The 12727-nt window shown below is 36.2% G+C and overlaps 1 protein-coding gene across 3 annotated transcripts in view; it reads left to right on the forward strand.

Annotated features, from left to right (window-relative positions):
* ANKIB1 (ankyrin repeat and IBR domain containing 1) overlaps positions 1-12727 on the forward strand; it is a 134375-nt gene that overhangs the window by 96757 nt on the left and 24891 nt on the right. For all 3 annotated transcript variants that reach the window (XM_023639183.2, XM_023639184.2, XM_070265662.1), the window contains exons 9-10: positions 107-273; positions 8556-8644. In XM_023639183.2, coding sequence (XP_023494951.1) covers positions 107-273; positions 8556-8644 — 256 coding nt within the window. The remainder of the gene's footprint in view (positions 1-106; positions 274-8555; positions 8645-12727) is intronic.

Below are 12727 nucleotides of genomic sequence, written 5' to 3' on the forward strand. Positions count from 1 at the left end.
TTTGCTCTTCTTTTGCTTTAAAGTAAATTGACATAGGGGTATACTCTATATGCGAATTTGGAATTAAAGTATTTTCTGTTGTGTTTTGTTATTGATGTTTAAACAGGCCTTTGTTGAAAATAATCCTGCCATTAAATGGTGTCCCACTCCAGGCTGTGAAAGAGCAGTCAGACTAACAAAACAAGGGTCAAATACATCTGGGTCTGATACACTGAGCTTCCCCTTGCTCAGAGCTCCGGCTGTGGACTGTGGAAAAGGACACCTCTTCTGCTGGTCAGTACAAGACAAGTTGGAATCAGCCTAATCACCTTTCTAACAGTTTTTAAAGCGACTTTGTACTTTGAATCAGACCTTTAAATTGTAGTATGTTTGATGTCATTCTTATTAATTAAAAAAATGTATAAGTAGTAATGGTTTATATTTATTGTGTGCTTGATGTGTGCCAGGTACTATGCCAAATATTTTCATATATTGAATTTTCCCAACAAGGTTATGAGTTGAGTACTATTATCCCATTTTTACAGATAAGGAAACTCAGGCACGGAGAAGTTGCCCAGGGTTATGCAGCTAGGGAATGGTGGAAATGGGATTAGAACCTAGCTCTTTTTGATTCCAGTGCCCACGCACTTAAACTTTAATACCAAATTGCTTACTATAGATTAGAAAATGTTTAGAGTTTACTCTTTTTTTTTTAAATAGAAGATTCTAGCAGTGATTCTTAACCAGGGATACCCAAAACTACTAAGACAGCTTTTCTAGATTTTCATCATAGGCCCCAACAAGTGAGATTTTGATTGAGTAGGTTTTGGATTGGAGCTCCCCCCAAAAAAGCTCTTAGGTGATTCTAATGCACAGTCCTAGATAGTAACCAATTGTGTGTCTTGCGTTTTGTTTAATTTCTGGCGTCTGATAAGTACTCACTAGGTATGAACTGATGATCAATCAGTAATGGATAGGCTTTGTAACTGTGTATAATCGTTTGACTGTATGTTTGTCTGCCGTCAGCATTCTGCTTTACTCAGAGTAGATTCAATGATAATTAACTGTTTTGTTTTAGTTGATTAAATGATCAGAAAAAGAAATAATATTTCTTCTGCTTCTTGCTCATTTCCAGATTAATCGCATATGCAAGGATATACTTTAAATGAATAAAAATCTATACTCTTTACTTACCTACTTATCAGAAACTAAATCAAATTGTAGTACTGCCAGATAGTAAAAAGGCATAGTCATGGAACTATCCCTACCTTGCAAGACCTATTTCTTACGCTCATCATGATTATCATTATTAGGTAAAGATATTTCTTCAACTGCCAACCTATATGTAGCACTGAGCTCTAAGGTCAGATGTCAGCAAACAACCGTCCAAACCAGTTTTTGAAAATAAAGTTTTATTGGAACACAGCCACACCCATTCATGCCAGTTTGTTTACCTATTGTCTATGGCTACTTTCAGGATACCACAACATTGATTAGTTACGAAAGAGACTGTATGGCCCTCAAAACCCAAAATACTTACTATCCTGGCCCTTTACAGAAAAAATTTGCTAGGCTTCTGTGCTAGGTGCTTGAATTTAGTGATTAATGAACAGAAAACTGTGTTTACTACTTTCATGGCTAAATCACACTCAGCAAGAAAATACTGAATAATAGATTATATCCACATACCTTAATTTTTCAAAACATTTAAAAGGCAAATTCCTAGTTTTTAGTTTTACATGTTTTACTATTTGCTGGTTGGTTCCTGACTCCACCTCACTACCCCACCAGAAGAGATAAGGATCCAGCTACAGAATTGAAAAGTGAGTTAATGAATACACGTGAGCTTAATTGTCACTAAATAAATGGCACTTAGATGAATATGAACCTACTTTACCATAGAGTAAGAATCTTAAAGTAAGAAAATAAAGGCTCTTCTTCTTCTGAGTTAGTGTGCTGTTTCTTGAGAAAGTTAAGCTGTAGTGCCCTAACCACCCCATTGCATGCATCCAGTACATCTAGAATGGTACTAACTATGTACTATCCTTGGGGAAACTGAGAAAAGTTATCACATAAACCATTTTCTGAGTTGTCTGCTTTATGTAAGAGGCCAAAAAGGCTGATTTAGAGGATTGGTGGAGAGGCTACAAAAATGGAAAATATAAATTAGTAAAATGTTTATAAGGTAAGATAGAATTTGCTGGGATCAGAGAATAATAAAGTTTTGAAGGGAAAATAAAAACCTGTGATTGGTATTATCTCCTTAAGCTCTATGGTTTCTGTGGTCTAGCTTTTACTAGTTTTTACTATAGATTAGCTTTGACTTTCTTGTATTTTTCCTCACCTATCTTTGTATACTGCAAGTAGTTAAGTTTGATTTGACTGAAGATAAGGAAACTAATGGAAAAACCTAATAATATAGGGTAGACTCTAAAAGCTATATATGTCTATACATATGTATGATGCTATTAACTGTACATTTCTAGACCAATGTTTGGAGAAATATGTCAGCTTACTCTTTCTCACACCTCCAAAATATTAGGCTGGTTATACTCGAGATCCATTGGAGACTATATGCCAAGATCACATGCTGTACTTTAAATTTTATCCTAGTTCAAGGGATCTGTGAATGGCCACATGGATTCAAGGTCACATTTGGTAATTGTTTAGTCTTTCTCCTACTCATGAGGGTAATAGAGAACTTGGCAAATAGAATCATCATGTTCTGGGCATAGTAATTCAGGGAAAGAGAATTTGACTTAAATGAAATAGGAATGGATTTCAGTGACAGGCAGTCTCAGATTTAAGTACTTCAGCTTAACCTTGTTACCTTTCAGTTTTGATATTCATTAAGCTATAGGATTGGTATATGTATGTATATGATATATGTAGATTCTAGGATTTTTACATCATCTGCTTCACCTCTCTAGGCATTAATTTACAATCTCTGTTTTTACATTCTTAGCTTACTACTCTTATTCTTATAGTATAAGAGCTTTGCCTATTATCAGAAATTCTAAAAATTTTCTAAAAAGAAATTTTAAGTAGAATTCTGCTGCCCTTATCTAGTGTTTAAAAGAGAAACAAAATCTGCTTCATGCAAAAGGAAGCTTTGCAAGAGAGATCTTAATAAGATAAAGGCATGTGATTCTGGGTTTGCTTCTCTCTCTCCCCAAAAAACTCAGAAATATTCTCTAAAAATGATTACAAAAGCCACAGGAGATAGCAATGATAATTTCTTCTTTTTAAGAACTGCATGTGACAGAATCAGTTGAGAGCCACCCCCAAGGTTTGTCTGTCTGAATATAACTGAACATATTCCTTGTTAGTAGGGAAGGCAGGAGTAGGCATCTCTCTTCCCACCACAGGATAGACCTTTCTGTTCTAAGTTGTTTATCAACCAGTTCTGTGCCTTTAGTAACTGAACCTAGGATGCTTTCTCCCCCTAGCCTGTATAATTACAATTTGTCTGATCTTGATAGTATTATCCCTAGACAGTGTTCAAAACCTGGACTCTCACTTGAGCCAATGATCTTTCCCTTCTGTTTTTCTTTTTATTAAGTAGAACATGCCACTGTGTAACTTCACTGCCCTCAGAGCTGACACAAAGTCTTTCTTCTCTGAAGAAACTTTTTAGAGATTTGTTGTCAGAAATATTTCTTGGCCACTAAAATCCTAATTTATGAGAAGAAGAACTCAAATTTAACCTGGTATAGTGGTCATTTCTCTCCTGTATCACCTCACTGTGCCCCCTTGGTCCCTTTAATCACCAATATCTCCATTGGAAACTGAGAAACTTACTTGAAATTGATCTTTTCTAAATCCATACATAGTCAAACATATTTTAGAGTTATTTACTGAAATTGACTGGCAAGAATATTCTAAATAATAATATGGTGGGGTTTTTAATATATCACCCAGCTGTGGAGCATTTATTTACTGAAACTACACAAAGAAGCCTTTAAAATAGTGTCAACACCACCACGAAACAAGTTTGAACCCTTGATAGGATGGTTTGCATTACAGTGATGCACCTGGTGAGAAATCACAGTTATCAGGTTTCTAGTCCACTTAAGTTTCCAGTGAATCAGAGCACCGTGTGCAGACTTGTCAAATATTTGAGGAAACTTTGAAAGTCAATGTCTTTGCATTAAAATTGTCATCAATTCATTCTGTTTTCCTCCAATACCCACAATAAGGATTTTGATAACACCTACTCCCTTGTTAGGATCATGAATCTTGATTGAGTTAAAGCAGTAGTTTCATGCTTCATCTCCTCCACAGACTTCACAGGCAAAGTGACTCTCTAAGAGTCCTCTGGGCAAAATAAATGAAGTTGTCCTTCTTTTTGGATTTAATAGTTGAGTCTCATCATCTCTTGCAAAATCAGAGTCTCAGACCCTTAGCTAAATAGCCCTGGTTCTGGAAAAAAAGTGGTTTTTTCCAGAAAAAAAGAATTCTCCCAACTAGCAGAACATTCCCCAGCTCTTCCTCGGCCCAGAAATGAAAACATGTTGCTATTTATTTGATAAATATCAATCCTAAGGCCCTGTTTAAATATCATGTCTACTCTATACAACGTAGCATATCTATCTAAATAAATACTGCTTGAGAGTTCAGTTTATCAAGTTTCAATAGAGCACAAGATTGACGTTAATCTGGAGACCCACAGGACCTGCTTTTGAGACTTAGCTCTGCACTAACTAACTACCTGTGTGACTTGGTGATAAGCATCCTCTCTTACAATAACGGTAACCCAGTAGAAGCCATCGTATCTGATACAGTCAACATAAAATGTGCTAGTTCCAAAGACATACTTTTTGGCTTCAAATCTTAGCTCATCCACTTGCTACTTTGCAGATTACTTAACCTCTCTGTGCATGTAAAATGGGGATAAATAGTACCAATTTCAAAGAGTTGTCATGTAGATTAAATGAATCAGTACGTGTAAGGTAAGGTATTTAGATCATTGCCTGGTATACTCAAAAATGTTAACTTTAAAAAAAATTTTTTTTGGTTGATTTGTTAATTAGGGGAGAAAGCTAAAGAGGAGAATCAAAATGAGCATTTCTACTTATTCACTCAGGAGTGCTCATTAACAAAGTTCTAAAATGGCAGTGAACTGAAATTGCTGACTTCTTAATAGGAATTTCTTCTGTCAAGTAATGAAACATTAGTAGATTTTTCCTTTTCCAGAATGCTTTGGAGCCACTGTATATTCCTGCCAACAGTTGTGCGTATTGACACATTTTCAAGAAAAGAGCCATCCCTTGATCTCTTGATATTAATTATCATATTTGGACAGGGTTGATTTTAGGTTAGACAACCGTTTTTTTTTTTCTTTGTAATTTCTTACCAGGCACTTTTTTCCCTGAATGAACCCCCTCTATTGGTGTCGATAAATTTCAGTTGACTATGTGCCAAAATTACTCTCCCCATTTACTTGTTTTTAGTGACATTTTGAGATGCAGTCTCTACAACAGATACCAGGTCTGTCAGAATACTTGTCATCAGTCATTGGTGTCTTGGTTAAAACTTTATTCAGGAATTGAGCTTTCCAGTATTTATAGAACATTCCAGTATCTTCATTACTTCACTTGGAATAACCTCTCTCCCTACACATTCTATAATCCAGATTATCAATCACCTCTTATGTCTCATATCATAGTTATTACCATACTTTGAAGAAGTTTGGACTTATTTTCTCAGATGCCTTAGTTTTCGAGGATACTTACTAGTATTAAATGGCAACCTCTACCTCTCTTTCTAATTTATAGTTCTTTCTCTGGCTTCTCCTTTATTTATAAGCTTCTCCTTTTTATACTCACTCTTAGCATTGCATTGGAAACTAGTGGAAACTGTGCCAACCAGTTATAACACCCGGAAGTGATCCTACTGATGGGGCTAGCACCTGAGGAGGCAGCAGGTCTACGGCCTCCTGTGAGGTTCTGGAAAAGAAAACCTTCTGTTGCTGTCTAATGCAACAACCTCAGTGAACCAAGCACACTGATAAGCAATTATGGCCTTTTGAATGGCATTTATTTTTTCAGACTCTATTTGAAAACATTGGGGTTTTTTTCCTCCATGATTATTTTCTTGCTTCTGTCAGAAAATGTTGACAGCACAGCCGGTCATACTGGGATTGGTTCTACTAGGGAAAAAAATACTGAATACACCATTTAATCTCCAAGGGGGAACAATCTTAAACTTAATGGAAATAATTTATTTTATTGACTTCATTTTTTTTGTTTTAGGTACTGCCGATATATAAGGCTATTTTATACCTTAATTTTTTTTGAGAGCCATGAGAAATATAGATTCTATATTCTTACATGTATTCTCAAGCACCATATGGAGACACTGTTCCTAGATCTGTAGCATATTTCTTACTCTGGTGTCTGCTAGTATATGTGCCAAATTAAAATTAACAGTTATCACAGATATCCCTTACTTTTCTGGAAAGCAGAGTTGATTTTAATGTGTGCTAAAGTGAATGTGATATATCTACTTACATTTTTAATCAACCCAATATTTTTTTAATGACTGTTAAGTTACCACTGAGTTGCTAAGGAACTCTATAAAACTGCAGTTATGGAAAAAATTTCCCAAATGCCAGATTTGGTCACGTCAGGAATTTAAGGAAATTAATTTACTCTTTCAAGATAACTGGTACTTTTTTTTTTCCTTTAAACCATTTGTAAGTATACAGTTCAGTGGTATTAAGTACATTCATAATGTTATACAGCTATCACCCCTATCCATTTTCAGAACTTTTTCATCATCCCAAACAAACTCTGTGACCATTGAGGAATAATTCCCCATCTTTCCTCCCCTCAGCCACTGGTAGTCACCATTCTACTTTCCGTCTCTCTGAGTTCCCCTATTCTAGATATTTAATATAAGTGGAATCATCTAATATTTGTCCTTTTGTGTCTGGCTTATTTCACTTAGCATAATCTCTCAAGATTCATCCATGTTGTAGCGTGTATCAGAATTTCATTTTTTTATGGCTAATTCCATTGTGTGTGCATATACCATGTTTTGTTTATCTATTCATCTGTCACTGGACACTTGGGTTATTCCCATCTTTTGACTATTGTGAATAATGCTGTTATGAACATTAGTGTAAAAGTTTGAGTCCTTTCTTTCAATTCTTTTAGATATATATGTAGGTGTAGAATTGCTAGCTTGTGTGATAATTCTGTGTTTAACATTTTGAGGAACCACCAAACTGTTTTCCATAGCAGCTGCGTTGTTTTACATTCCTGCCAGAAGTGCACAAGTGTTCCAATTTTTCCACATCCTCCCCAACACTTATTTTCCATTTTTTTAATAGTAGCCATCCTAATGGGTATGAAGTAGAATTGATGCATTCTTAACGTAGTCAGATGTTACTTCTTAGTTTATAAGACTACTGAGTCTGTAGGTGTGTCTTCTTGACAACTTAAACTTTGCAAATATGATCTTTGTTTAAAATAACACATGATAATGGATAATGATGATGGTGATGGCACCCAAAGATTAGGTTTTTCTCCCCCATAATGATATTCTATTAACTGTAATAATTAGCTTTGTACTACAGAATATAGCATCATACTGAATTAAAATAATTTGTAAAGTCTTTAGGCCCTTTTTAATGTTTCATTTTTATATAGCTATAGAAAGAACATAAAATTAGGTTACAAATGATAAATTGACATGTTTTTATTTATTTAAATCAAAATTTGCCCAATTCCAATGAAACAGAAAATTGGAATTTGTGAAACTCAAAAGTAAATTAGATTGCCCTGGCTATTACTTGGGGATTCAGAGGTAAAAGTAATGACAAGAAGGGGTTGTAAAACAATATTTCTCAAACTTTATCTTTCTTTTTTTTTTTTAAGATTTTATTTTTCCTTTTTCTCCCCAAAGCCCCCCGGTACATAGTTGTATTTTTTCTTTTTAGTTATGGGTCCTTCTAGTTGTGTCATGTGGGACACTGCCTCAGCATGGCCTGACGAGTGGTGCCATGTCCGCACCCAGGATCCAAACCGGCAAAACCCTGGGCCGCCGAAGTGGAGCACGTGAACTTAACCACTTGGCCATGGGGCCAGCCTCTCTCAAACTTTAAAATGCAGAAGAGTCATGTGGTAATTTTGATAAAATGCAGGTTCTAGTCAAAGGTCTCATGGGGCCTGCTCTTCTGCATGTTTAAACAAGCTCCAGAGTAATGGCAATGCTGCTAGCCACACTTTGAGTTGCAAGAATTTAAAGTATTAATGAGGACAGAAGCTAATTGGTAAAAATATTTTACAGCTCTTAAGGCATGCAAAACTAAATTATCAATATTAAATAATCTATTTGGAACTTTTAAAAATGTATAAATGAATGTACTGATTTAAAAAAAACCTGATTTGGTAGTATCAAGCTTTGGAATCATGTTTTCAGTTCCTCTATTGAAATGCTTCATCTTTCAGTAGTCACTGTGCCTCAGTTTTCTCAACTTTGAAACTGGCAGAGTACTTCCCATCTATTCTTTTACCTTGATGTTGATGAAGAATATTTTAAAATTGCCTTTTCTATGTTTTCTTCTTTAGGGAGTGCCTTGGTGAAGCACATGAGCCTTGTGACTGCCAAACGTGGAAAAACTGGCTGCAAAAAATAACTGAAATGAAACCAGAAGAACGTAAGAAGAATTTTAGATAGCTATGCTACGTATTTTCTAATAGCATGCAAAAGATAATGTGGTCATATTTCTTAGAGTCTTTACTTAAGAAGTTCTCGGGTTTGTTAATGCTAGGCTCCTCTGTTTAAAATCACCCCTCTAAGCAACATCCTTTTGGAGATCACGGGGGTTTTGCAAGGGGGAATCATAGACAGGTTCCATGTTTCTGACTGACTTGTTTTCTAGCCTTAGATAAACCCAGTAAACAGGGGTCACATTTAAGCCCCACTCCTACAGCTCTTCCCTTTTATCCTTGGCTGGCCCACCTAGCTTTTCTGTACTTTATGGGAAGAAATGTATGATCTGTAGTGGGAGGAAGCTTCTTATTTCCCTGGAAGCTTCCAGAGGAGGATGAGACAAGTTAATTTCTTGCTATTATGTGGTTCCGTAGATTTACTTATATTGAATGCCATGTCTGTAGCTATTTTTACTGAGACTTCTGTAAGTACATTATCTCTGTTAATCCTCACAGAAATGCTATGAGATTGATGTTAATAATCCCTTTTACAGATGAGGAAGCTAACAGTTAGGTTGGATTGAGTGATAACAGGGCATGTGCCTGGTAAACAGAATGGGTTTGAATTAACCTTCCTAATAGCAATTCCTGCATTTATCAAGTAACCATATCTGCTTTGCAATAATTTCTCATCCCCTGAAGTGTTTTATGACTGCTGTTTTCTTTCAAGTTAATATAAATCAAAATTAGTTTAGTTTTTTTAACTTTTAGATAATGGAGTTAGCTTGAGATATTGCAAATCAGGATTGAGAATTCACTCAGTGAATCTACACTTATTATGAGCAAAGCAAGTAAGAAAGATGATGCCGGCCTTCAAAGAGTGCAGAGGCTAGAAGGGAAGCAGTCAGATCTTTACACTGTCTTATGATAACTAATATAGTTGGGTAAAGATGAGAGTACAAAAACAAAAACTAAATCAGGTCGGGAGAGTGTGTCAGAGAATCCTCCTGAAAGCAGTAAGCTCTGAATTGGGTTTTAGCATATCTGCAGAGGCAAAGATGTAGCAGGTATTCCTGTCAGCAGCTGAAGTGACACTGGGAGTGACTGGCTGGCAGGTGTGAGACCTTAAAGACTTGCGTTATATCGGGCAATATACTGTTATCTGGGAGCTGATCCTCAGCATTTTAGATTCACGAGATTCATTTTGTGCACTGACTCAGGGTAGTTTAGATCCATGAGGAAGAGACTGCTGTGTAAATCAGAATACCAGTTTATTAATTGATAATGAGGGAGGTACCTTTCACGTGATCAGAAACTTCACGTTCCTTATCCAGGAGCAAAGGGAATAGATAATCTTAGGATATTTTATGACAAGGTCTGATTAAATACTTCTCACTTATAAATTCATCATTTAACCAATAATATTTTTTTCAGAGTATCTGCTAAGTGCTAGGTACTTCCCAAATCAAAAACACCTGTATAGATTGTTCTTGTTCCCCAGGTTCATTGTGTCTCTCTTGAATGCCCGGCATAGCTTGCCATTGCTCTCTTGACACCCACACATTTTCCCTATTTCCCTGATATGTATGGGTCTGTATATGTGTGTGAGTTTCATAAATAGATTAATCTCATTATCCTGTAACTCCTTTGAACATAATAAGACAATTAGATTTTGCTTCTTTTCCCCTGCTTCTCGCACCTAGAAATATCTATATTTCTGTTAGAGAAGCTTGCTATTGCCCACCTACCTACATTGCTTTATACATTTCTATGGAGCTTAAAGTCAAGGTCCATGGGAAAAATTTGCAAGAGAATAGGCTGGAAAGGTGGGTGTTGCCAGATTGTGAGAGTTCTTGCCAAATTATCTGAGTTTATCCTATTAACAGAATAAGCTATAGAATGCATTTTTTAAGTAGGGAAGTGGCATGAACAGAGATGTTTTTATGCAGATAACTGATGATTAGGCAGGGTAGACTGAAGGAGAAACAGACCAGAAGTAGGAAGAGGAATTTTTAGTTTGGATAGGAGAGTAGATCATGATGTCATTGGTCAACTTGGGAAATTCAAAAGTAGAAGTAACTTTCAGGGGAAAATAATGAATTTTGTTGTGGACATTTGAACTTGAGGTAGTTGCAGGATGTGTGTGGAGATGTCTAGTGAGAATTTAGAAGTATTTGTCTGCAACTCAGAGGAGATACTGAGAAAGTTTAGGAGTAACTTGTTGCTTTTAAACGATATCTTCATTATGTATTTAACATTTATTGAGTGCTATTTTATGTTAGAATACAGAAATAAGAGGCCCTGTATGCTCTTGAAATGTACATTTTAGAGATGGACACAGCTATATAGAAAACTAGGAAACAAGAGGATTATAAATGCTATGAGAGAACAATGTGCCTGTTTCACATTGTAAGGGAGGGGAGGGACAAAGGAGGAAGAGATCAGTTCTCTCCAAGAGAGGGTTAGGAAAAGCTTCTTCAAAGAATTGATGCATAAGCTGCATTTTGAAAGCTGATCTTCTTCACAGAGACCAGAATAGGAAGGACATTCCAGGCCTAGGGTGAAGCAGGGCTGTGAAGCAGCATGGCATATTCAAGGACTGTAAATAAGTCAGTACAACCAGGGTAAAGGAAGGTGCAGAAAGAGATGAGACTTCACAGGCAGAAGTCCAAATCGTGTGTCAAGGGTGGGGGTTCTATTCAGTGCTGGGAGATCTGACTTTATCTTGAAAAACTGAAAAGGAATTTTTAGTAGGAGAGTGATGACTGAAGATGCTTACTTAAAAGGTCACTCAGGCGGAAGTATGGATGATGAATTAAGGTCTATTCAGATAATATGTAAGAACACCGTTTCTGAGACAACTTCAGAATGTCCAGATGAGAGGACATGAGGACTTGAACAAGACAGAGGCAGTGCAGATGGGAGAGGAGAGATGATACAGGAGAGTTAAGATGTAATTTTATTAAGTTGTATATCGAGTATACTTACCGGTTGCCTAGATAATGCACCACAAGAAGTAATTAGTACAGTATATGATTTAATTCTTGAGTAGAAAATGGCCAGAGTGTCTGATTTTGAGATATAAAGCAAGTATTTTGAAATGGATGATTATTTTTAGTTATTCCTTATCGTTATAAAATTGGATCAATCATTCTGTACCCACTAGTAAGTTTTTACCAGGGAAGGAGAGGGAAAACGACCTGGCTAGTAAGCACAAATTATTGGTGGGACTGTGACAGAATATCCTTGCATATGGTAATGATCCTGATAATGAGGACAGAAAAGAAATAGAAGAACTAGAAAATGGTATATATGGTGTATACATGGTTACTTCTAGTGGCCAGAGATAGGGAGACATCAGTTAAAAACTGAAGAGCAGAGCACTCTCAGAGTCCCAAATAGGATTTTAATTCAGAAAGATGGAAGAACTTTAGAAAACTGGACAGGAGGCAGTGAGTGAGGACACCTGAGAAGAGGTCTGCCAGAGAAGGAGCCAAAGGCAAGACTGCAGGGAAAATTCCCAGTTGCTGTGGAAAACCTAGGAGTGTTCTCACTGTCTTCCATACTGAAAGGTGGTGACCTGTCGACTACTATTAATGGCCACTTAAGTTTGTGAAATTTAGAGTGAGGCTTAAAGCAAACAAGAATAGGCCAACTGTCATACTTAAGTAGAACATAATCATTAAACCTACAAAAGTGATATTTCAAAGAAGAAAAGTATGATTAAATGCTTTGTTGAGTTTGCGTATTACTTTGGCTCATAGTCACGTATCTTTGGCATAAGCATTTTCAACCAATCTTCTAGATTCATAAGATAGTTTCTCCCTTATGCCCAGTTTTCAGTCTTTGAATTATGAGACTCAAAAGGAGTGACAAAATCTGGTTAATGAGAAAAAGTATTAGAAAATATAATGAGGTAAGTTCAAAGAATTATTTCCATATAAAGGTTCAATACTGTTTTTAAGCACTAAAACTGCCTCTCTTGTGTCTAATCAGAGCAAGAGGAAGGAATGATTGTATTTTCTGTGAAATGGTGGTTAATTTATGAAATTTTCAGACCGGTTTTTCATGGTACATACTCAGTAAAT

The sequence above is a fragment of the Equus caballus genome, chromosome 4 (genome assembly GCF_041296265.1).
Source record: "Equus caballus isolate H_3958 breed thoroughbred chromosome 4, TB-T2T, whole genome shotgun sequence".
Taxonomy (NCBI): Eukaryota; Metazoa; Chordata; class Mammalia; order Perissodactyla; family Equidae; genus Equus; species Equus caballus.